This window comes from Garra rufa, chromosome 12 (genome assembly GCF_049309525.1).
Source record: "Garra rufa chromosome 12, GarRuf1.0, whole genome shotgun sequence".
Classification (NCBI taxonomy): domain Eukaryota; kingdom Metazoa; phylum Chordata; class Actinopteri; order Cypriniformes; family Cyprinidae; genus Garra; species Garra rufa.
In genome coordinates this window covers 38,127,393-38,153,139 of record NC_133372.1, presented here as the reverse complement: position 1 = coordinate 38,153,139, position 25,747 = coordinate 38,127,393, and the positions used below count along the sequence as shown (strand labels likewise).

Genomic DNA, 25,747 nt, shown 5'->3' with positions numbered 1-25,747 from the left:
GAACTCACAAAATGCAATTAAAATGCAGCTTCAAACGATCCCAGCCGAGAAAGAAGGGTCTTATCTAGCGAAAAGATTGGTTATTTAAAAAAATAAAATTACAATTTATATACTTTTTAACCTCAAACGTTTGTCTTGTCTTGCTCTGCCCAAACCTTTTTCTGGTTCAAGACAGTTAGGGTATGTCGAAAAAACTCCCATCTCATTTTTTCCCTCAACTACAAAATCACCCTACATCACTGTTTTACCTTTTTTGTAAAGGGTGTTTGATCTTCTTTGCATATTCACTTTGCAAACACTGTGTCGGTACTTCTGCAGCGATGTAGGATGATTTTGCAATGATTTGTTTGAGGGGGTTGAGGGAGAAAATGAGATGGGAGTTTTTCGACATACCATAACTGTTTTGATGTACACCGCAGAGAGAGAAAATATTGAGGTTACAAAGTATATAAATTGTAATAAATAAATAACCAATCATATTGCTAGATAAGCCGATTCTTCCTCGGCTGGGATCATTTACAGCTGCATTTGGGATCGATTGAAGCTGCATTTAAAAAGCATTTTGGAAGTTCAAAATCGGGCCACCATAGAAGTCCACTATATGGAGAAAAATCCTGAAATGTTTTCCTCAAAAAACAATTTCTTTACGACTGAAGAAAGAAAGACATAAACATCTTGGGTGTCAAAGGGGTGAACACATTATCTGTAAATTTTTGTCTTGGAAGCAAACTTTTCCTTTAAGATGTTGATGAGATGTGTCTTCTTTGGAACAGATTTGAGTAAATGTTCAGCACATTTAGTCTTTTAGATTGATTTGACCTTATATATGTGCATGTGTGTTTGTGTGTGTTTGTAGTTCAGCCCTGTGCTGTCGAGCTCCCTCTATCCCAGAGTCTCAGGATCTGTCTCGCTCCTCGTCCAATGCCAGTAGCTTTACCAGCGTAGTGGAGGAGAACGAGCAGGAACATGAAGCGACGGAGGACTATGACACGGGACTGGTGCGTTCACATCCACCCATGACTCATCATTTATCAATATATGACTCATATTTATCTAAAAAGATCATTACATTGTGTTCAAAATGTTGTCACTGGAACAATTTTTAATGTATTCATCTAAACTGACAGGCAGAGAGAATTACATGTACTTAAACGCCCGTACTATTCAAAGCAAATGCATATGGGGCGTATTGGAATTTGCATTTAATTGTCTGAGGAGAAATATCAATACACGTAATTCATTTGTCAAGACTGACTGGTTCTGTGGTTTGCATATGTGTTTTATTTTTCTGGAACACAGGAGAGTCTCTCTTCAGCTGGTACACCCCACAAACGAGATTCGTTTACGTACAGTGGCGTGTGGTTGGAAGACGGCTCTGGTACTACTAGTCAGAGCAGTTCACATGGTGAGATAAAACAAACATTCACCTCCCAACAAGCCAAGCAAATATTTCTACACTGCTGTTCAAACATTTGGGATCAGTAAGATTTGTAATGTTTTTAAAGAAGTTTTTACGCTCTTCGAGGCAGCATTTATTTGATCAAAAATCCAGAAAAAATAGTAATATTGTGAAATATTATTTCAATGTAAAATAACTGTTTTCTATGTGAATATATTTTAAAACGTAATTAATTCCTATTATTCAAAGCTGAATTTTCAGCATCATTACGTCAGTCTTTAGTGTCACGTGATCCTTCAGAAATCAATCTAATATGCTCATTTATTATCAATGTTGAAAACAGTTTTTAGGATTCTTTAATAAATAAAAAGTTAAAAAGAACGGAATTTATTTTCTAACAATATAAAGTAGGCTACTATTTAAAAGTTTGTGATCAGTACATTTTTATTTTCTTTTTTAAAGAAATTAACCAAGGTTATGTTAAACCAAGGTTGTCTTAAATTGATAAAAAGTGATGGCAACAATTCTATTTTGAATAAATGCTTTTCTTTTTAACTTTTTTTTCATCAAAGAATAAATGCTGTTCTTTTAAAAAATTTTATTAAAGAATCCTGAAAAATGAATCACAGGATCCAAAATAAATTAAAAAAGCAGCACAACTGTTTCCAACAGTGATATTAAAAGTAATAACTCCGCATTAGAATGATTTCTGAAGGATCATGTGACACTGCTGCTTTGTATCACCATGTATTTACCATTATTTTGAACTGTAATAATATTTCACAATATTACATTTTTTCTGTATTTTTGATCAAGTAAATGCAGCCTTGATGAGCATAAGAGACTGCTTCAAATAACATTAAAAATCTTACTGATCCCAAAATATATTGCACTCTAATTTGTTTCATCATAAATAGTATGCATATTACCCAACTTAAGCCTGTGTTAGACAATATTTGCTTATTATACAACCCTATAGCTGTTATTTGCATTAACATCCCTGAAGCTTAAACAGTAGCGTGTGATCCCAGATAGCATGGTGACATTGATACAATGTTGGGTTTTTTGATCCAAACCAACATTTTGGTTGAGATTGACATTTCAATGTTTAAACTATGTTGGATCAGCTTTGAAGTTTTGATGAAAGTCGAACACAGTGACAATGAATTCTGTCATCCAAAAATGAAAATTCTGTTATTAATTACTCACCCTCATGCCGTCTCAAACCCGCAAGACCTTCGTTCATCTTTAGAACACGAATTAAGATATTTTTAATGAGTTTTCTGACCCTGCATAGACGACAAATGTTGCGCAAAAACCACATTCAAGGCCCAGAAAGGTAGTAATGACATTATTAAAATAGTCTATGTGACATCAGTGGTTCAACCATAATTTTACGAAACTACGAGAATATTTTTTGTGTGCAAAGAAAACAAAAATAGCGACTTCTCTTCCGTGTCGGTCTTCAGTGCATTTTTATGAGAGTACACGACACGTGTGTGATGCTGAATGTATCTTATTAGGAATTTTCTGATTGAAGTTACCACAGCATTTCTTGAAGTACAGGTGGCACAAATGTGAGCAAGAATATCATCACATAGCTCACATATTGTATCTATTACTCAATGCTTTGTAGGACACCTCGCCTTCTATTCTTTAGTAGGGATGAAGGTAGATGAAGATGGACAATTCAAGAACTGAGAAGCACCCTCCGAATAATGATGATAATGATTATAAGCTGAGTTGTGAGTTGTAGTTGACAGCATGATCACCTGACCTGGGATTTGACGCATCCTGGGACTTATGCCCTGCTCTCTCATTACTGCAGATATCAGGTAATCATTCATATTCCAGAGTCAGTATGTAACTGATCTTCATTCAGTTTAGCCTGTTCCCGCTTAAACGTAATCACAAAAAACTACACCTTGAGTTTACTAGAAAATGACAGACATGGCTGTTATTCATATTTAAACAGAGTAAAGTATTATTTGTACAGTATTTTTCATTTAAAAAAACTAAGCTCTTTATTCTACAAAAGAAACTTGTTATTTTAATGTTTATGTAGTTTCATAGGAAATGGGAATTACGTAATAGCCATAGCAACGTAATAGCAACCTTGCCATAGTGCTTCCTTTTGATATTGAAGTGTTAATACTGTATATTAAGATTAAATATACATAACCGATTATTTTGTGTTGAGCAATTTAGAAAAGTGAATCATATTGTGTTTAGTGTATTAACTTTCTTGAATGTGATTATGAACAGAATTGCCTTCAGTAACATCATGCTTTGTTTTTCAGATTTCAGTGACCCAAAGGTCAAGATGCAAGCCAGATTTTGAAAACTTGATTTTGAAGACTTCTGAAAGTAATATTATTTTAAAAGGATGTAATGCTTTTGTCCTTTTTGTCTTTTTGTCATTGATTGTGTTAAACTGTCAAATAAAATAAATTAACATAACTGATGGAAAAGTGTCATTTATGTTTAAAAAGGTTTGAAATGGTCAGAAATATTGATGTTGTTTCAAGAGATTGGATGGCAACATTGTTTTATGTTGACATTTCGGTTGTATTAATGTTTCAACCAAAAAGATTTTGAATCAAAATCAAATTAGCATTGATATGATCAGATTATATCACCGATGATAATCACTTTCAGAACAAAAATTTACAGATAATGGACTCCTTTTCATCCAAGATGTTCATGTCTTTCTTTCTTCAGTCGTAAAGAAATTACGTTTTTTGAGGAAAACATTTCAGGATTTCTCTCCATATAATGGACTTCTATGGTGCCCCTGTATGAACTTCCAAAATGCAGCTTAAATGCAGCTTCAAAGTGCTCTAAATGATCCCAGCCGAGAAAGAAGGGTCTTACCTAGCGAAACGATCGGTTATTTTCTAAAAAGATTTACAATTTATATACTTTAGGTTAAAAAGTTGTAATTTTTTTTAGAAAATAACCGATCGCTTTGCTATAAGAGCCTTCTTTCCTTGGCTGTGATGGTTTAGAGCCCTTTGAAGCTGCATTTTGGAAGTTCAAACTCGGGGGCACCATAGAAGTCCATTATATGGAGAGAAATCCTGAAATATTTTCCTCAAAAAACATAATTTTCTTATGACTGAAGAAAGAAAGACATGAACATCTTGGATGACAAGGGGGTGAGTACATTATCTGTACATTTTTGTTCTGAAAGTGAACTACTCCTTTAATTTTAGTATTGATTGTTATTGATTATTATTAGTCGCACAGCATTGTCTTTTAGTTTCAACCTTTCTGAAAATTCTGTGTCGAATTGTTCCTTATTTGTAATTGAATACGCAGTAAAATGAAGTAAGCAAAGAACCAAGTTCTTCCTGACGTGGTCTGGAACTTCATTAAAAATAGTTCATGCACTCTTTCCTAATGTTGGGATAAGAAGGAAGGCAATGTTTTTCCAGAACTTGGCACTGCACATTGTCCTGTTGTCTTCTGACCCATATTTATCATTTGGTCATGCTTTTGATTCTCAGAGATAAAGGCGTCTGCCAAATGTATCATGTAAATGATATGCTCTTTGATAGGTAATCATAGCAAACAAAAGATAAATATGATGAATCACCAACAAAATAACAAACTTTCTGCTTTGATATTTTATCTTCAGGGTTTATTTTACTTTAAGGGATTTCATTTAGAAGTGAAATCAAATAAACTGGAAGACTGGAGATCTGTCTTTAACCTGTTGCACCCATAATTAACTAATAACGGAAATCTGCAACGCCATTGTACTTCAGTCTGTGTAGCATGAGAAAATACTGACTCATAAAGCCAAAGGGAAAACTTACAATATAGGGACACAATAGAGCTTAGGTTATTTAATATTATTGATATACAGTTGTAGTATGTATTAATATTCTGAATTCACTTTTGATTCGAATTTGTTTCAGTTATTCTGTAAACACAGTAATTCTGTGTTTTTGTTTCACTCTAGGTCCCTTTCGTCAGCACTCTGAACCTCGTCCAAAAACAGAGAGACAACACTCGGTAGGAAGTACACACTAGTTATAAAAATGCCATTTATATAGTCCTACATGCAGAGAAGAATAAAAATGCCATGTAAAGAGCATGGAAGATGATTTATGGAGTGTTCAATATCACCCATTTAAATTCATAGCATGACTGTTCCTCTCTGTACCTGTGTGATTGCTCTTCTTGATCATCAGATCTAATGTAGTTTTTCTTTGCATTTGTGTCTGTTTGTCCTACACAGAACTGCTAGCTGTCCTGTAGGCTGTAGATGACTTCGTGGATGTCCATCAACAGGTTAGGGACAGCAAAAATCTGGATTATATGTTTATTGGGCTTATTGTTTATGCCTTTTAATGATCTAATTTTATCCCTTTATGATTTTTGTAGCATGACAATTATTAAATTACATTACAAAACAAACGTTTTGGGTCAGTAAGATGTTTAAGAAAGAAACTGGTACTTTCATTCAGCAAGAATCTATTACATTGATCAAAAGTGACAGTAAATAAAACAGTTTTCAAAAAATATGAAGCAGCACAGCTGTTTTCAACATTGATAATAATAAGAAATGCTTCTTGAGCAGCAAATCAGCATATTAGAATTGTTCCTGAAGGCGTTGAGTAAGGGATAATGTACAGGCAGCCGGTAGTTATCGCAGAAATGAGCCCCGACAGTGTGATCAGGACCCGACGCGAAGCGGAGGGTCTTGTATCACACTGAAGGGGCTTATTTCGCGATAACTACCGGCTGCCTGTACATTATCCCGCTTATTACACGGCTACTTGCCACATAAGGAAAAAAACTGAACATGAATATGAATTTGAAATCTTTTATTGGCATATTTGTTTTAAATTAACATTTTTATCCTTCCGCGAAACGATATAGTACCACGTGACTAACATTCAAACTATGTACGTTAGTAAGACAATTTAAATAGATTAATGTCGAAATTTTCCATTGTTAATTGTGGTTGTCCAGTGTTTGTCACAAGATGGCGCCAAACGGTAATCTTTGTTGGCTCGTAGGGATTTTAAACATACAAGTAGTACCGGCTATGCGTTATTACTTTGGAGCGGTGATTATTTGAAAAGAACGAACCTGCAAATGTCTCAACTGACCAATCAGAATCGAGCATTCCAGAGAGCCGTGTAATAAGTAAGGGATAATCAAGCCGTTGATTATCCCGCTTATTCCATGGTTATAGACAAATTAAAACTAGGATAGATATTTGCAGCGCAAAATTTGACTGAATGGATAAAAAAGACGGTTATTTTCGTCAGTTATGACACGCAGCTCTAGCATTCTGGCCGCTTCAAATCAGACTCAGAGATTAAATAGTCCGGTAAAAATCACATTTATTTGAATGAAATATAGCATTTGTTTCAGTAGATTATCGATCGACCAAGAGAGAGTGTGAAGGCAAGAGAGATGACAGTTGTGTGTGTGCGTAACTTTACCTGCCTGCATGCTGTGCGTCTCTTTCTACAAACAACAATTCATTCAAAAACAGCAGTTTTACCACCCCGTTGCTGAGGAATATAATGTAGCGATCTAGTATCTAGGCTATTTTAATAAGGATCGCAGGCAAACGCTGACAAGAAGTTTATGTATGTGCGCAGCACAATGCGATCTCCGACCTCTCTCTCTCTCTCTGTGTGCTTTTGCGTGCATAAATTAAAGCAGCGCATTAATATAGAACGGTGATTAAACTGACTTGGAACTACCTGTGCATTAAACGGTTTTACTGCACACCTGCCAGCCAATCAGAATCCAGTATCCAGACATTCCATGGAATAAAAATATTTAACACAATTATCACAGGGGCGGAGCTAGGGTTTGCCACTGCATTCAGAACTGCTGCTTGTCAATCAATGTCCTGATTAAAAAAATACCACTGGGTGGATTTTTATCATTGTAGGGTTGTTGTGTACACAAACTTCCAACACACATTAATGTTCAAACAACATGTAAAAGTTAGTTTCGCATCCGATGACCCCTTTAAGGCGAGTTTTTCTTTTGAGAGACATTATCATTATGTATAATGCACTTTTTTCGAAAACCCATATGACCTTCTCTTTAAATATTAATGAAAAAAGAAATTCCTAGAGACATCAGTAATATTGGTATCAGTGATACTCGCCTTCAGTCATAAAAATAAATGATCAAATAATGAAAATATACTGTCTTTATGCTGTTTCTACATTCATTTGAAACTGAATGTGAAATTATTGCAATATAAAAGTAAATTTAAAAACTTTAATTAGGTTAGGTGGGATTAATCCTGATTAATTGCAATAAAAAATTGATTAGTTAATTAATCTTTTTCTCATGAATCATTATTAATTATGTCTTATTTTCAGCATTATTTCATAAGCAGCCCTCTACAGCAGATGCATTCCTGTAGAGACATGGATGTGAAGGGGTGTGAACTGCAAGTTCCAGCTTCGAGGCGTACAGTCAGCAAGTGTGGATCAGAAAATCAGCGCGCTCTTGTAAGGACTCGACCCCGTTATCTTCTATCATGTGGCTGTTGGTCTGTAGGCGAAATGGTGAAGTGGCTTGTGGTGAAGGCTGGTATGCATATAGAAGAACACAGAAGAGCTGCCAGCTGCCAATGAATCACGCATGATTATGGCCTTATCATAGGCTGCCCTTCTTTCTTTCATTCTTTTCTTTCTATCTATCCTTGTTTGTTTTTTTCAACAGTGGCCCTCGTTGTGTGGGTTTGGGTTTTATTTGTCATATTTATTTATTTATTGAGGCTCACTGTGGTGAGTAGATCTTTTAGTAATGGGGGTAGTAAGCTATCACAAGCTTTCAGCATCTTTCAGAATGACAAATGAGGATCAACCTAAACCCATCATGCTTAAAATACATGTGAATCCGCGAAGCATTGTAATACACATCTATGTGTGGTTCTGTTTTGTTGCCTTTCGTGTCATGATGTAATGATGTTGACAATGAATATAGGTAAATGTTTAAATGTTGTTCTTCAGTGTAGTTCTGGTGTCAAGCACCCAAGCCATTTCAGATCCTGTCCAGTAAACGATGTGTAGGCATTATAATTTATGACAAAATGAATAGATCAGGTGTGAGATGCTGTATACTTTTTAAATATTATTTATTAAAATGCTGTTTTATTGATCAACATTTTTTGTATGGCCACAGCCGTTTGTGTTGAAACTGACATGTGTGTAAACTGTACACTAATGTAGTAGCTTCATGTTTGTAGTTTCATCTTTTAAAGCTAGCTGTGCAGATTAAAGGGTCAGATATATTGAAGTCCCAGAAGACTTTTTAGTTGAGTGAGCAATATGAATGTAAAACTGCGGACACGTCATAGTGGATACAGACCAAAAACACTAGGTCAGAATATATTCAGAAGATGCTTGACGTTCAGTGCAGATGTTGGGCATTTTGTTTTGATTTCAAACACAAAAACTCATTTTATTCATGTTGAGATTGTTAATCAAAAACTACAGATTATACAGTTGAAGTCAGAAGTTTACATACACCTTGCAGAATCTGCAAAAATGTCAATTATTTTAGCAAAATAAGAGGGGTCATATAAAATGCATGTTATTTTTTATTAGTACTGACCTGAATAAGATATTTCACATCATAAGATGTTTACATATAGTCCACAAGAGAAAATAATAGTTGAATTTATTAAAATGACCCTGTTCAAAAGTTTACATACACTTGATTCTTAAAACTGTGTTGTAACCTGAATGATCCACAGCTCTGTTTTTTTTTTTTTAGTGATAGTTGTTCATAAGTCCCTTGTTTGTCCTGAACAGTTAAACTGCCTGCTGCTCTTCAGAAAAATCTGTCAGGTCCCACAAACTTTGGTTTTAAAGAATTTTTGTGTATTTGCACCCTTTCCAACAATGACTGTGACAATGATTTTGAGATTCATCTTTTCACACTGAGGACAACTGAGGGACTCATATGCAACTATTACAGAAGATTCAAATGCTCTCTGATGCTTCAGAAGGAAACACAATGCATTAAGATCTGGGGGGTGAAAATTTTGAATTTGAAGATCAGGGTAAATTTAGCTTATTTTCTGGGAAACAAGTATCTTCTGTAGCTTCTGAAGTTCAGTACTAAATGAAAAAAAAAATTATTTAGGCAAAATAAAAAAAATGTTCAGATCTTTCAGTTCAAAAGTTTTCACTCCCCAGCTCTTAATGCATCGTTTTCCTTTTGGAGCATCATTTAGCATTTGAACTTTCTGTAATAGTTGCATATGAATCCTTCAGTTGTCCTCAGTTTGAAAAGATGGATCTTAAAATTGTACAGTCATTGTCGGAAAGGGTTCAAATGCACAAAAATGCAGAAAAACCAAAGAATTTGAGGGAACTGATTTTTTTTTTTCTAAATAACAGCGAGCAGTTTAACTGTTCAGGCAACAACTCCGTATTAAGAATCAAGTGTGTAAACTTTTGAACAGGGTCATTTTTATAAATTCAACTATTTTCTTTATGGACTATATGTGAAATAATCTATTTAGGTCAGTAGTAAATAAAAAATAACATGCATTTTGCAAGATCCTTCTTATTTTGCCCAAATAATTCATGTTTTGGTGTAGGTTTATGTAAACTTTTGACTTCAACTGTATATATTTTATATAATGTTACTACTGTGGTGTTAATGCTATCTGTTAGCATTCCCATTCATTTCATCGGCTTATGGGATACATGGCTTTTTTGAGCCAACCATGTGAGCCGTAAATGTGATGAATTACTCTAAGCAGTTATCCTCAGCTGTGACATTAAAAAAGGTAACTTGCAAAATATCTTTTCAGAGCTATTTAAAATACCATTGTAATGTATATGAAACATGGCATTACTAAAACATGACCAAGTCCTAATTTACTTACTGTTTAAAAAGACTAAGAAGATTTTTTGCTTAAAAATAATGCTGTTGGGGTGATACTTAGAAAATTGTATATGGAGAGGGGAAAATATATTTTGTGTGGCTGAATCTATACTTTAGCCTAAGTCTCTGCTGATTGGTCGAACTGTACATAATGCGTTTGCACATGCTAGATATATTAAGCACAAATTCGTTCCAAACAAACACCGACTGCTTTCTGCAAGTGATTGTGTTCTCCTTTACAAGTGCTTATTATGTTACTTTTATGAAATGTTTCACTGTAAATAAGACATTTTCTCCTTTTTTGTAATAAAACAAACAAAATTGTGTTTAATGGAATGTTTGTTTATTGCTGTAATGTACATTATTATGGAAAAATACACACCCAAGACAATCACCAATTATTAAATCAAATTCAGTCATTATTAATAAAGCAACAGAATCATGGTTCATAGTTATGAAAATCTAAAACTTTTGTTGTTAGAAAAGATAAACAACAGCTCTCTTAATCTGTAAGTGATTAACATTATTTTTGAACAACTTTAAAACATTATTTTTAATCATTAGACCTTAATCTTCTTAGAAATCCTGAACCAGCACCACTGTAGCCTGAGGAGGAACTATACTGTTGAAAATAAGACATAAGAACTTGACAAACTACTAAAAGCTGTTGTTTGCACACACTCATGTTGTTTCACAAGTATACGCTTTGCTCTCTTCTTCAAGTTGCATTTGCTAAAACTCTAGCTCTTGAATCTAAATCTTTTTTGGGTGCATATTTCTGTCTGTTCCTCCTGGAAAGCTGATGTACGACTTCAGAATGGTGCATAGTGAATGACTTTTGAGGTACTTTCTCATTCTTTTTTGGAGCTTGACAGCACCTTATTATATGGAAAAGAGCTGAGGGTGAGTAAATGACAAGAGTTTACATTTTTAATATTTGCTCTACACATTGTTTACTGCTAGAATTAACTAGTTTGAAGACTTTATAGGCACTTGATGGTTCTAGTCTCTCTCTCACAGCTCTACATTCCACCATTTGAAAGGTGATGGTTCTCGACGAACATTGGAACCGCAGTGAACTTCACCCAGGAGTTTGTGGTATGGGGCAAAGTCATCAATAAAGGTGCATTTGAGATCCAGAGGCTCCAGAAGAGAGCGCACCTCTGTCTCCAAAGCACATTTGCCATCCACCTTCGGCCCAAATGGTTTTGGGATGCCCAGCTGATCCTCCAACACGATCATGTTCACCTGAGGGTAAGTAATACAGGTAATGCATTAATAAAAAGGTCAATGTAATGGGAAAACTAAAATATTAATGGACATTTAGTAGAATAGGTTGATGATGTGTATTTGAACCCTTTCCAACAATGACTATGATTTTGAGATCCATCTCTTCACACTGAGGACAACTGAGGGACTCATATGCAGCTATTACAGAAGGTTCAAACACTCACTGATGCTTCAGAAGGAAACACAATGCATTAAGAGCTGGGGGGTGAAAACTTTTTGAATTTGAAGATCAGGGTATATTTGACTTATTTTATCTTCTGGGAAACATGTAAGCATCTTCTGTAGCTTCTGACGGGCAGTACAAATGAAAAAAAAAAAATTATATTAAGGCAAAATAAGAAAAATGTTCAGATCTTCATTCTGTTCAAAAGTTTTCACCCCCCAGCTCTTAATGCATCGTTTTTCCTTCTGGAGCATCAGTGAGCGTTTGAACCTTCTGTAATAGCTGCATATGAGTCCCTCAGTTGTCCAGAATATTAATGGACATTTAGTAGAATAGGTTTTTGATACTTTAAGTTATGCACTGTTTTTAAGATTTATAATAGAAAATTATGTTTCTTAAGGAGCACCTCAAAATATAAGAATGATTTCTAAAGCATCTTGTGACACTGAAAACAAGTAACGGTGCAGAAAATTCAAGCTTTGCGTCACAGGAATGAATTACATTTTAAAATATATTCAAACAAATGTAATATTTCACAATATCACTGTATCTCTGATTAAATAAATGCAGTCTTGGTGAGAAGACGAGACACTCTAGTGTCTTTTGACTATTTGATTTTCCGTTAAAAGAAGTGAGTGGACTTTCAATAAGTTCTCAATAACATGCCGTACCATGTCGGGATAGTAAGCCACAGCTCTAGGACCCGTTTTCTCTTCTTTCACTTTAAACAGGATGGGCAAATCAATGATGTCCTCTTCTTCCAACCCTAGCTCTTTCTTCAGCACGTCCCTGTTCCAGTCAATGCAGTTCTGAGTGAAAGATTAGAAGCCAATATTATTCTTTCCAATAAAAAAAAAAAATCTGCAAATCCGGCTACAAAAATATCTAGGCTCAGTTTGGACACAAAACGGATCTTAATGTTAAGTGTAAACGTTGTGTATATAACTGACCTGCACATATCTGTTTCCAGCCAGTAGTTTTTTGTCATCCAGGATCTCACTTACAGTGATGGCCTCTGGCAAATCTGTTCAGGTAAAACCATTAGCTAGAATATTAACAGTGGTAGACTTTTTTTGAAACAGAAAATGAGTGAGTGTTTACCAGGAAACATTTCCGCGTCTCCATATCCTTCTTTATCCAAGCTTCTGAAAACTTTGTACCCAGCATCAGGGCTAGCCAGCAGCAACCGGAATTTCTGAACAAACAAACCATTACAGTTAACGTTTTGGCACTGGCTATGGATATGTTTAGAGTAAAGTACTAGAATTTAAAAATGCAGCCTTGGTGAGCATAAGACACTTCTTTCAAAAAGTCTTAAAGGGATAGTTCACCCAAAATTAATTAATTATTCACCCTCATGTCGTCATCTTTAGAACACAATTTAAGATAGGTTTGATGAAATCCAAGAGCTTTCTGACCCTGCATAGATAGCAATGTAACTAAAATGTTCCCAAGCTCAGAAAGGTAGTAAGGACATCATTAAAATAGTCCATGTGACATTAGTGGTTCAACTGTAATTTTACAAAGCCACAAAAATACTTTTTGTGCACATCAAAAAACTATACATGCAGGGTCAAAAAGCTCTCAGATTTCATCCGAAATAACTTAATTTGTGTTCTGAAGATGACAAAGTTCTTATGGGTTTGGAATGACATAAGGGTAAGTAATTAAAGACAAAATTGTCATTTTTGGGTGACCTATCCCTTTAATTATTCCAGACTTTTTTGTAGTGTATTGTAGTATTCTGAACACATTTGTTTACCTTTCGGTCAGGGGCTGGAACAAATGTCATAAACTCATCCACATGACCCACAACCAGCCAATCAGAGAACAGCGCTATTGGCTCTTGAACCTTCTGTGCCCACAGGAAGTCTTGGACGACTTGAGTCATGTTGCGGCCACGTGTTGTACTTCGAATAAATACAAGTACTCTTATTTAATTTTCAGGTAATAGCTTGTTTAATCAATTAACATCTTAATATCTTGTTTGGAACAGTATGTGACCCTGGACCACAAAACCAGTCATAAAGGTCAATTTTTAAAAATTGAGATTTATACATCATCTGAAAGCTGAATAAATAAGCTTTCCATTGTTGTATGTTTTGTTAGATTTGGCGGAGACGTGACTATTTAAAAATCTGGAATCTGAGGGTGCACAAAAAAAATTTAAATACTGAAAAAAAAAATTGCCTTTAAAGTTGTCCAAATTAAGTTCTTAGCAATGCATATAAATTATCAAAAATTATGTTTTGATATATTTACGGTAGGAAATGTACAAAATATTTTCACGGAAACATAATCTTAATATTCTAGTGATTTTTTGCATAAAAGAAAATTTGATAGTTTTGACTCACACAATGTATTTTTGGCTATTGCTACAAATATACCCGTGTTACTTAAGACTGGTTTTGTAGTCCAGGGTCACATGAAGACTAGTGGTTACTGTTAGGAAGGTAGAGTTGTGGTACTTACGTAGGGAATGCCACCCCAATGATGATCCTGCCAAGTGGGTAATTTTTCCCGTTCACTGTGACTGGTGGACTAACCTCCAGGTTACCGAAGGAGTCTAGACTGGTCACCTCCTCATGTAAAGCATGCCGTGTCACGTACCCAAAGTCTGGCCCCTGTGACACAATATTTTAGTGTTTCTATACATCTTTAGAATAGTATGTGCTTATAATTTGTGGGTTTGGAATAACCTAGGGGGGAAGTTGGTAAGTAAATGATCATTTTGGGTTAATTTTTCTGAGCTGTTATCAGTTTCACTAACCAGAATGGTCTCATAGGGGAAATCCTGGAGGTCTCCATCACGAGGAGAGTCCAGTACAACAGGGAACTGATGATGGGGAGAGTCAATGTAACCAAACTCAAGCTCATCCTGCGGAGAGAGAACAAGATAAGAGTGTCAGTAGGAATTACTCATCTCATATGATTCACCTGCTTGTCTAGTTAGATTCATAATACAGTTGAGGTCAAAAGTTAAGATACACCTTGCAGAATCTCCAAAATGTTAAATATTTTGCCAAAATAAGAACAATAAGAGATGTTTACATATAGTCCATAAGAAAAAAATAGTTGAATTTATTAAAATGACCCCGTTCAAAAGTGTACAAACACTTGATTCTTAATACTGTGTTGTTACCTGAATGATCCACACCTCTGTTTTTTTTGTTTAGTGATAGTTGTTCATGAGTCCCTTGTTTGTCCTGAACAGTTAAACTGCCTTCAGAAAAATCCTTCGGGTCCCACAGATTCTCAGCATTTTTGTGTGTTTGAACCCTTTTGAGATCCATTTTTTCACACTGAGGACAACTGAGGGACTCATATGCAACTATAACAGAAGGTTTAAATGCTCACTAATGCTTGATGTTTGATTAATCAATTGATCGATTGATTGTTTTCTCAATGATTTTACTGACCTGCATCCAGCGGTCACCTCGGTTCATGTACTCATGACATATTTTCAGCTTGTAGCCACACTTGTCCACTAGTTTTCTTATGCTCTTCAGGAAGGTGTGGTTATCACTTGTGCTGCGAGAAAGACAAAACAGTCAGCAATCCCCGTGACTCACAGGATGAAAAAGTGAGTAGCAAATAAATACTTGGAAATATCTGTATGTATTTCTGGAAAATAGCATTATTTGTTATCTGACATGTGACCCTGGACCACAAAACCAGTCATAAGTAGCACGGGTATATTTGTAGCAATAGCCAAGAATACACTGTATGGGTCAAAATTATTGATTTTTCTTGTATGACAAAAATGAGTAGGATATTAAGTAAATTTCCTACTGTAAATATGTTGATTAGTAATATGCATTGCTAAGAACTTCATTTGGACAACTTTAAAGGCGATTTTGGTAACACTTTAGAATAGGGAACACTTATCCACTATTGACTATGACTTTTTCCTCAATAAATTCCTAATTTGCTGCTTATTAATATTTAGTTAGGTAGTTGTTAAGTTTAGGTATTGGGTAGGATTAGGGATGTAGAATAAGGTCATGTAGAACAATGCATTAATATGTGATTAATTCGTACTAATAAATGGCAAATATTCTATTAATATGCATGCTAATAAGCAACTAGTTAAGAAACCTTAAAATAAAGTGTTACTGCGATTTTCTCAGTATTTCAATTTTTTTGCACCCTCAGATTCCAAATCTTCAAATAGTTGTATCTCAACCAAATATTGTCCTATTCTAACAAACCATACATCAATATAAAAAAGCTTCTTTATTCAGCTTTCAGATGATGTATAAATCAAAATTTAAAAAAAAAAAAAAAAAAAAATTGAACCTTATGACTGGTTTTGTGGTCCAGGGTCACTCATACTGTATAAAGGGTTAAAGAAAGCTTTGACTGAATCACCTGCACACATACACCTCCACAGGTTTAAGGGTGTTTGGGGTCATGATCCAGGGAGAAATGTGAAATACCACTTGATCTGTAAAGACGGGAGATTCAGGGAAGCCCTTTAAGAAAATAACAAATGTAATTAGTACAGTACTTAGAGGGTATAATAGAATGATATATCCTAACTAAATTATTATATTCATTTGTAGTCATTTTGTAGAAGAGCGTTATAGTGTAACTATTATTACAAGACTGGAATAGTTATTTAAGTAAGTACAAGAACAAAGCACTAGAGATTAGACAGTCTCTTTCACTAACCTTGCTACTGGGTTCTATTAGACTAAGGTTGATGGTAATGAGCCCATTGAAGTCTTTATCAGGGAAGCGAAGACCCTCTACAAAGAACTCTAGTTCAGTTTTGCCTCCCAGATAGGGCACTTCCTGTGTCAGCATGTGCCTTCCCACCACCATCATGTAATCTTTCAGGAACAACTTCAGGAGTTGATGCTCTGGTACAAGAAATATATATATATATATATATTTTTTTTTTTTTGTGGAAAACACTAAAAATGTATAAGTTCCTCAAAAGCCCTCAAAAGCATTGTTCTTTAAAAATATATTCTACTTTTTTTTATTGTACATTATATAAAGACTATTTTATTGACTCACTCCACGTGTTGTCTAATTTTGTATTTGTCCGAGGTCTAAAGACTCTTATGTTCTCCGAAGTGGTCTGTGAGATGTGCATGGTCAGTTTATAGCCATCAGGAAGTTCAGCTGGACCATTGGTGCGCAGGATCATCTTGGACATGTCCTTCAAATCTGAAAAAAATAATAATATAGTATACTAATTCTCACTTCAGTAGAGTCAGATGTTAACTAAACTAACAGTTCAATATCCATAAAACATTGAAATTATGCATTTAATTTTTATTTTTATGGATGCTGTTTTCTATGTATATTTACAGAATAAACCACAGTTTAATTTAAAGTTTGCTGGACTTACAATGGATTCTGGCCGGTTAATAATGAATGAATAATAAGGAAGCATTACTTTGCGTGCATACAATGTTTAAAAATGCTAAGTACACTACACACCAGGGTTTGGTACAAAGTCTATTTACACTTAACAAATGTCTACGGCAAGACTTTAATCTCACCCATCTCTTGCACCAGAGCTGCTCAGACTCACCTGAGATTTTACTGATCTCATCAATCTCACTGTCCAGTATCTTGTTGTATGCAGTCTCTGAGTCACAGTTGACCAGCAGAACTGCACCGTGGCCATTAGGACCCCACTTCCATGATCCCTAGAGCCAAAATCCAAGACTATTACACATTCTTCAAATTAAACTCTTCGATATCTACAATAGCGCTATGCTGCTAGAAGACAGAAGAAGATACTTAAAGTCAATTGGGTTCAAAAACCATTGGACCAATTTTTTATTTCACAGTTCGGACTTTGTTTCTCACAATTCTGAAAACTGTATTTTTTGTTGTAATCTTAGAATTCAGATTTTTTTTCCAATTCTGAGTTTATATCTTGCAATTCTGAGTTACATCTATATAGTTTTTTCTGCAATACTCAGTTTACATCTCAGAATTTTGAGTTATATCTCGCAATTATGAGTTTTATCTCATAATGTCTCGAAATTCTGAGTATTTTTCTTGAAATTCTGAGTTTATATTTTGCAATTCTCAATTTACATCTCAGAATTCTGAGTAATATCTCACAATTCCCACAATTTTTCCCACAATTATAAATTTATATCTTAGAGTTTGCAAAAAATTTTCTGAGTTTACATCCCAGAATTGAGTTATATCTCCCAATTCTTAGTTTTTCTTGAAATTCAGTTATATCTCGTAATTCTAAATTTTTCTGCAATTCTGAAGTTTTTGTGCAATTCCGAGTTTACATCTCACAATTCTGAATTTGTCTCTAATTCTGAGCTTTTTTCCACAATTATGAATTTATATCTTAGAATTCCAAGTTTATATCTCGCAATTCTGAGTTTACATCTCAGAATTCTGAGTTTGTCTCACGATTTTTTTTCTGCAATTTTGAGTTTACATCTTAGAATTGAGTTATCACCCAATTCTAAATTCTTCTTGAAATAGTTATATCTTGCAATTCTGAAGGTTTTTTTGCAATTCTAAGTTTTCATCCCGCAATTCTGAGTTTTTCTTGCAATTCTGAGTTATATCTTGCAATTCTGAAGTTTTTTTGCAATTCCGAGTTTACATCTCACAATTCTCAGTTTTTTCTTGCAATTCTGAGTTATGTCTCACAATTCTGACTTTATTCTGCAATTCTGAAGTTTTTTCGCAACTCAGAGTTTACATCTCACAGTTCTGAATTTGTCTCATAATTCTGGAGTTTTTTTCCACAATTATAAATTTATATCTTAGAATTCCAAGTTTATATCTGGCAATTCTGAGTTTGTCTCACAACTGATTTTTTTTCTGCAATTTTGAGTTTACATCTCAGAATTTAGTTATCTCCCAATTGTAAGTTCTTCTTGAAATATAGTTTTTTCTTGCAATTCTGAATAACATCTCGTAATTCTGAGTTTTTTCTGCAATTCAGAGTTTACATCTCACAATTCTCAGTTTTTTTTCTAGCAATTCTGAGTTATATCGCGTAATTCTGAGTTTTTTCTTGCAATTCTGAGTTATATCTCGCAATTCTGACAGAAAATGACAGAATTTTCATTTGAGTAAACTATCCCTTTAATAAGCAAAAAAAGGCATTGCCTTTAGCATTATATGACATCTAATCCATCTAAATCAATCAACAAATCAATTTTAGCACTACTTCCAAGTCTGCAGCAATGAGCCAAAAACAAATCTCCCCAATAATGATGATATAGAACAGATCGCAAGAGTACAAGCAAACAAAGCTCACCTTGTTTGGGTTGTTTTTCTCAACAACGCCATCTCGGTCAGCATCTACATCCAGAGATATCTCTGCAAAAGAACAGAGACAACATGACACTTGCTTGTTCCTACACAGTCTCACCAGCATGAGGCTGTTTACAGTTACAGCACAAATACTGTTTACACAAGCATCATTCATAAACACAGCCGTAGGTCTCAAAACGAAAACATCTGAGACGTACCGACAGCTGTTAGATGCAGCAGGGCGTCCCCGAGCGAGTCCGATTTGTCTCCAAAGAACCTCACAGATAGCTGAAACAGATCAGATAGAAACAAGCACAAGCTGGATCATTGCGACAATTATTGTGCAATTACTGTAGATTTCTTTAATTACAAGAGTGATTCATTGCTCTATTATTAAGAAATGTACTAAATATACCTTCAAGCTGTAAGTGCCAGACAGTGTTATGAAAATGACATAAACCTCAGTTTCCCGTTTTAACTAGTACTAGGGTCAACCACAGCGGGTGCATCAGAGCAGCCAGACTAGCAGAGGCAAGCCGTTTTCTGTCTGCAGCTGTCAATTTCTTTCAGTTCTGTTTATTTTCTAAAGGACTACTATCTGCTTTAGTGTAAAAGGTTGCACACACAAAAATATTCAGAAAACATTGAAAACATTTAAATATTTGTGCTAGTTTGATGCTTTCAGATATTAGAAACTAGTATTTCTAGCTCAGTTTCAAACATTTTATCTTGTTTAAATGTGGAAAAATTCCACACAGATTCTTTTTAGTGTTTGCTCTTAATGTAAATATTTTTTCGAGCACAAAGGTGACTGGATATACTGTAGGTACCTTGCTGTCGTTTGCAGTCTCGCTGACTTCGTCCATTGTGACGATGAGGACAGAGCTTCTGGTGAGGGGGTATGGAACGGCGTTCCTGCCCCTGACCTGAGGAGTGACCTTGTAATGCACGTTTGGGCTGCATTTTACTGAGAAGAATTTGGCCAGCGGTGGGGCACACCTGTAGAGAACATAGATACATACATAAACACATTATGAATTTATTTCACTGTAGGATGTTACACAAATGGTCTGTATTGTACCATTTCAAGCTCAGTCATTCAGTGACCTGAATAAAAGACGTTTACATATAGTCCACAAGAGAAAAAAATAGTTCTTAATACTATGTTGTTACCTGAATGATCCACAGCTGCATTTTTATTTAGTGATATTTGTTCATGAGTCCATTGTTTGTCCTGAACAGTTAAACTGCCTGCTGTTCTTCAGAAAAATCCTTTAGGTCCCACAAATTCTTTAGTTTTTTCAGCATTTTTGTGTATTTGAACCCTTTCCAAAAATGACTGTATGATTTTGAGATCCATCTTTTCACACTGAGGACAACTGAGGGACTCATATACAACTATTACAGAAGGTTCAAATATTCATTAATGCTCCAGAACGAAAACAATGCATTAACTTTTAAACAGAATGAAGATTTGTACATTTTTCTTATTTTGCCTAAATACCATATTTCACAAAAAAAAAAAAAAAAAAACAGCTGTGGATCACAGTATTAAGAATCAAGTGTATGTAAACATAAATTATTATTTTCTCTTGTGGACGATATGTAAACATGAACATCCCTCTTATTTTGGTGAAATAATTTTGCAGATTCTGCAAGGTGAATGTAAACTTTTGTAAACTGTAAATGCTTTTTTTTTTAACTTGAAAAAAAATGTATCATGGTTTCCACAGAAATATTAACATCAATAATAATATAGCGTATTAAAATGATTTCTGAAGGATCATGTGACACTGAAGAACTGATGCAGAAAATTCAGATTTGTTTTAACTGGAAAAAAAGTACTAAAATATACTAAAATAGAAAAATATTTATGATATTTTCTAGCAATTGCAAGTTCATATTTCAGATGTTACTTCTCAGAATTGTGAGTTTATATCTTTCAGTTCTGAGTTTATCACTCAATTCTGAAAAAAGTTGCTTGTTTTTAATTCCACAGTGGACACTGGCTTCCATACCCTATTGGCTTTTATTGTATTGACAAAAAAGAAAACACAAAGACATTTTTCAGAATATCATCTTTCGTGTTCCACTCCATGTTTTAGAACAACATGAGGGTCACTGTAAATGACAGAATTAATATTTCAGTACACTATCCCTTTAATATCCGAACAAATTTGCCATTTCCTGCCATATGTCTTTAATTCGAAGCCTTAGAGATGATAATCTAAACTAATCAACTAATTAATTTTTCCAACCTTTTAGCACCATTTCCAAACCTACAGCAATGAGCCAAAAACAAATCTCCCCAATATTTTTTTCTAAAATATATTAAAATAGAAAAACATTATTAAACTGTAAATTATAATAATATTTCACAATATTACTGCTTTGAGAATTTAATGCTGATAGTTGGAAAAAGGAAATTCTGTAAGAGTTCCTTGAAAGGATGATATCATTATGACAAATTTTTGATTTACTGGCAAATATGCTGGTAAAGGTATGGTGAAATATTTTACGACTGTTTAGTAATGTATGATTTCAAGAAAAATATACAAATATAGTGAAAACTAAAATTCTAACTGTTAAGCCTTGAGAACTGATTCAGCACAAATCATTTCTGGTTTAACTCTTTGGATAGTGTGAATGGATAGATGATTTACGCCATCTAAACAAATTCTCACACCATTATTTTTAAGGCTTACATAGATTACTTAATTAGAATCTTTGCTTAGGCTGTTGACAAATGGCTGTATCCCAGTAACTATAAAACTACACTGCAAATGATAAGTTTTAAATGTTTTAAATGTTATAAAATTATTCATTAGTTGCTGAAAACCATGGTAATGTTATCTTTTATATTTTTCACCATTACAGTACTTGATTTTTTTTATCAGTCTTGCATAACTGTTTTGTTGTTTTAATTAAGTGAAAAGCCTCTAACAGGCACATTAATGGCAGATTCTGTTGACAACTTACCCCATAGAATGTGACAAAAATATCAGTTAATTAACTAACTCTTGCATAACTGTTTTCTTGTTTAAATTTAAGTGAACATCCTCTAATAGGCACATTAATGGCAGGTTCTACCACACATATATATATTTCTACTCTACATGAAAACTTGATGTTGACAGCAAAATATGTATAATGTTTAATCTCCTGAAATTTTCTGACATGAATTTTAATCAAAAGTAATTTAAAATGGATTTAGATTAGTGATGTCACCAGTGACACTCTGGAATATGGCATGTCACCAACCCAAATGTCATAATTACTACATTAGTGGATTATTTACAATACATTTAGGGTTCAGTCCTATCTTCTATCTATAAGACAACAGGCTCTAGTCATAATGATGCTAGGGGACTGTCTATTTCAGTATATGGACTAATAAAAACTTAAAAAAAGATTCAGAAAAGATCTGTTCGTAGGTTCGGAAAGCTATCAGACAATAGCCGACAGTGCCGGTTATAAACAGAAGCATTGAGACGGAGTTCAGTGATGAATTTCAGTAATGTTGCAGCACAACAAATGCATTCATCTGCCTTTGGAACAGAAAGGGGTAATTCTTCAAATCAACAATCTGCCTAAAATCTCCCAGCAAATACTCAGCTATACAGAACAAACAGACCAATTATTATGACGCAGATTGATTGAAAACTCAGTTTATTCCTGAATTATGTCTCCAATTAATTGTTTAGAAACTTTTACCTGTAAAATATGTTAGCAAAATTGTATAAAATTTCAAATTTGAATCTTCTGTCAGCGTTTACTTCAGTTGTGGGTCTATGCATCATTTTTGGTGACATTGTGTTTAGATTGACTGTTCTTTTGTTTGGGCTTCCAGAGTCTGTAATGATGTGCTTGTCAAAATAATAGTAGTAATTTTGAAACGAATCCTTTTATTTTCCATTCAGATTCCTTAAATATGTTCCTTTGATCTAAACTAAACTCAGTGGTCAGACAGTAACACCCTTTAACTTTTTGTTTAGAACTTTTTAGCGTTTCTCAGTCAATTTGACACTGATCACAAACAAAATTATAGATAATAAATAGAATTCAAACTAGACAACAAACAGAAATGTATCTCTGTAGGACATTTTTGTCATTTATTTTTTTTTATCATTTTGACGACTGACAATCGAATGCTACAGTATTCAATGAAAGTAAATGGAGACTGGGTCTGTCTCCAAACATCCTCCCTAACGTATATTTGTTATTCACAGAAGAACAAAGAAAGTCAAACGGGTTTTGAAACAAAGGTAGGTAAACTCTTTACCCTTTGCAGGTAAATGACGCAGAGACTTTCGTTTTTCGTTTTCTGTCTCTTTAATTATGTCTTTCGCGCTATTAAAATAGATCTGTTTAATTCCCTTGAGCTCCGTCGCGCTGTTTACAAACGCAAGAAGTCATCCTCTGTGTTTGTCCCTTTAAAATAAAACAACGTTCTAATATTCATATTAGATTCATATTAGAGTCTATTCTTATAATACATGAAAAATAAATTCGCCCACCTGTTTAAATTCACCGTCAACTCCGTTCCAAGCACATAAATCGTCCTTGTTGCATTCTCAGTGTCGATTGTAAGTGATCGTTGAGGCACCATGGTTTGCAAAGATGCGTCTTTCTTTCAAAGTGACTTTAACAATTCCCTTTAACCCTTTATGTACATGAGATGTCACCGTGCCAGAAAGCCTATTGGTTGAGCAAATGCAGGTGGCTATCTAGGGAAGTGGGCAGACAGTCTGCTAACTGGAAACGCCCACAACTTAATATGCAGTATCGCGAGTGACGGCTAGAGGGCACTAAGCGCGACTGAACTCATTTGTCCCAGTATTGCATTGTGTTGCCTCAGGATAGCAAACCGTTTTTTTCTTCAATTTGCTAGCATATGATGCAAATACGATGATTGTAAATTATTGCTAAGGGATGGCTTTGAATAAATTAATAAAAAGCGATTTTATAGTGGTTTTAATATCTTTTTCTTTCATGGTGCACGGAGGCTTCACATATTTGCTCTGGAGAACCGCCTTCTGACAAGCCATTATTTAATTTTGGCGTTTACAAAATATAATTCAGATTTGTTAGTGAGTAAACTTAATTTTATATGATAATACAATATATGTGTGACCCTGGACCACAAAACCAGTCATAAGTGTTAATTTGTCGAAACAGATGATTCTTACACCATCTGAAAGCTGGGTATATAAGCTTTCCATTTATATATTGTTTGTTAAAATAGGACGATGTTTGTCTGAGATACAACTATTTGAAAACCTGGAATCTGAGGGTGCAAAAAAATCTAAATATTGAGAAAATCGCCTTAAAAGTTCTCCAAATGAAGTTCTTAGCAATGCATAATCAAAAATCAAGTTTTTATATATTTATGGTAGAACATTTACAAAATATCTTCATGGAACATGATCTTTACTTAATATGCTAATGATTTTTGGCATAAAAGAAAAATCGATAATTTTGACCCATACAGTGTATTTTTGGCTATTGCTACAAATATACCCCTGCTACTTAAGACCACACATATATGTGTGACCCTGGACCACAAATCCAGCCAAAAATACATTGTATGGGTCCAAATTATCGATTTTTCTTTTATGCCACAAATCATTAGGAAATTAAGTAAAGAAGATATTTTGTAAATTTCCTATCGTAAATATATAAAAACTTAAATGTTCATTATGCATTGCTAAGAACTTAATTTGGACAACTTTAAAGGACATTTTCTCAATATTTTAATGTTTTTGCACCCTCAGATTCCAGATTTTCAAATTGTTGTATCTCATTGTCCAATCCTTATCCATACATCAATGGAAACCTTATTTATCCAGTTTTCAGATGTAAGTCTTAAATAAAAAAAAACAAAAAAAAAAACCTTATGGCTAGTTTTGTGGTCCAGGGTCACATATTCTCACGAATATGTGACCCTGGACCACAAAACCAGTCTTAAGTCGCTGGGGTATATTTGTAGCAATAGCCAAAAATACATTGTATGGGTCAAAATTATTGATTTTTCTTTTATGCCAAAAATCATCATGTTCCATGAAGATTTTTTGTAAAATTCCTACTGTAAACCTATCAAAATGTAATTTTTGATTAGTAATATGCATTGCTAAGAACTTAATTTGGACAACTTTAAAGGTGTTTTTCTCAGTATTTAGATTTTTTGCACCCTCAGATTTCAGATTTTCAAATAGATGTATCTCGGCCAAACGTTGTCCTATCCTAACAAACCATACATCAATAGAAAGCTTATTTATTGAGCTTTCATATGATGTATATATCTCAGTTTTGTAAAATTTAACCTTATGACTGGTTTTGTGGTCCAGGGTCACATATGATGCAGATAAAACTACTTTTGCCAGGTGACCATCATACTTTAATATGGTCTTCTAATTAAAAAAAGGCATTGTGTGATTTTTTTTTTTTTTTTTTTGCATATGTCTAAAAAAAAACAACTAAACAATGTAGGCTTAATTCATGCAATTTAATTTTTTAAAGAACACAATGAACAGAACAATGGATAATAATATTATCACGTTACCTACCTCTCTACAATCACCTTAAGTTCCGTACCAAGGACATGCACAATTTGTGTGGGTGCTTTAATTTCCAGTCGACAGGTCCGCTGAGACATGTTTGTCTCTTCTGACATCTTCTTTCTTTTCCGTAAACTCCGGGGTAAGCTGGCTAACTTTGTTTGCTTCTGCGACACATCCATTGTTACTGAC

The 25,747-nt window shown here is 34.3% G+C and overlaps 2 protein-coding genes across 3 annotated transcripts in view; one reads left to right on the top strand and one right to left on the bottom strand.

Annotated features, from left to right (window-relative positions):
• The window catches only part of rap1gapb (RAP1 GTPase activating protein b), a 42,825-nt gene extending 32,206 nt beyond the window's left edge, over positions 1-10,619 (top strand). Inside the window, exons 18-22 of the mRNA XM_073852507.1 lie at positions 857-998; positions 1,300-1,405; positions 5,367-5,419; positions 5,646-5,698; positions 7,765-10,619. Coding sequence (XP_073708608.1) covers positions 857-998; positions 1,300-1,405; positions 5,367-5,419; positions 5,646-5,654 — 310 coding nt within the window. The 3' untranslated portion in view covers positions 5,655-5,698; positions 7,765-10,619. The remainder of the gene's footprint in view (positions 1-856; positions 999-1,299; positions 1,406-5,366; positions 5,420-5,645; positions 5,699-7,764) is intronic.
• Positions 10,610-25,747, bottom strand: padi2 (peptidyl arginine deiminase, type II). 2 transcript variants are annotated; one of them, XM_073852505.1, is made up of 16 exons: positions 25,565-25,747; positions 19,829-19,997; positions 19,217-19,286; positions 19,003-19,064; positions 17,290-17,407; positions 16,767-16,919; positions 16,416-16,606; positions 16,113-16,216; positions 15,161-15,272; positions 14,512-14,619; positions 14,214-14,365; positions 13,504-13,651; positions 12,843-12,936; positions 12,692-12,765; positions 12,413-12,550; positions 10,610-11,536 (listed from the first exon to the last, which is right to left on the bottom strand). In XM_073852505.1, exons 1-16 carry the CDS (start codon positions 25,735-25,737, stop codon positions 11,303-11,305), a joined length of 2,100 nt encoding a protein of 699 aa, XP_073708606.1. In that variant the 5' UTR covers positions 25,738-25,747; the 3' UTR covers positions 10,610-11,302. The 2 variants fall into 2 exon arrangements, with proteins under 2 accessions (XP_073708606.1, XP_073708607.1); XM_073852506.1 differs by lacking the exon at positions 25,565-25,747 and adding an exon at positions 23,516-23,732.

Bases quoted from the DNA above. Each gene is read 5' to 3' on its own strand.
- padi2 (XM_073852505.1), bottom strand. From the start codon at position 25,737: ATGGATGTGTCGCAGAAGCAAACAAAGTTAGCCAGCTTACCCCGGAGT. The intron at 19,287-19,828 runs GTACCTACAGTA...GATCTGTTTCAG, and splicing joins AGACTGCAAACGACAGCAAG to CTATCTGTGAGGTTCTTTGG. The intron at 12,937-13,503 runs GTAAACAAATGT...TTGTTTGTTCAG, and splicing joins TTCCAGCCCCTGACCGAAAG to AAATTCCGGTTGCTGCTGGC.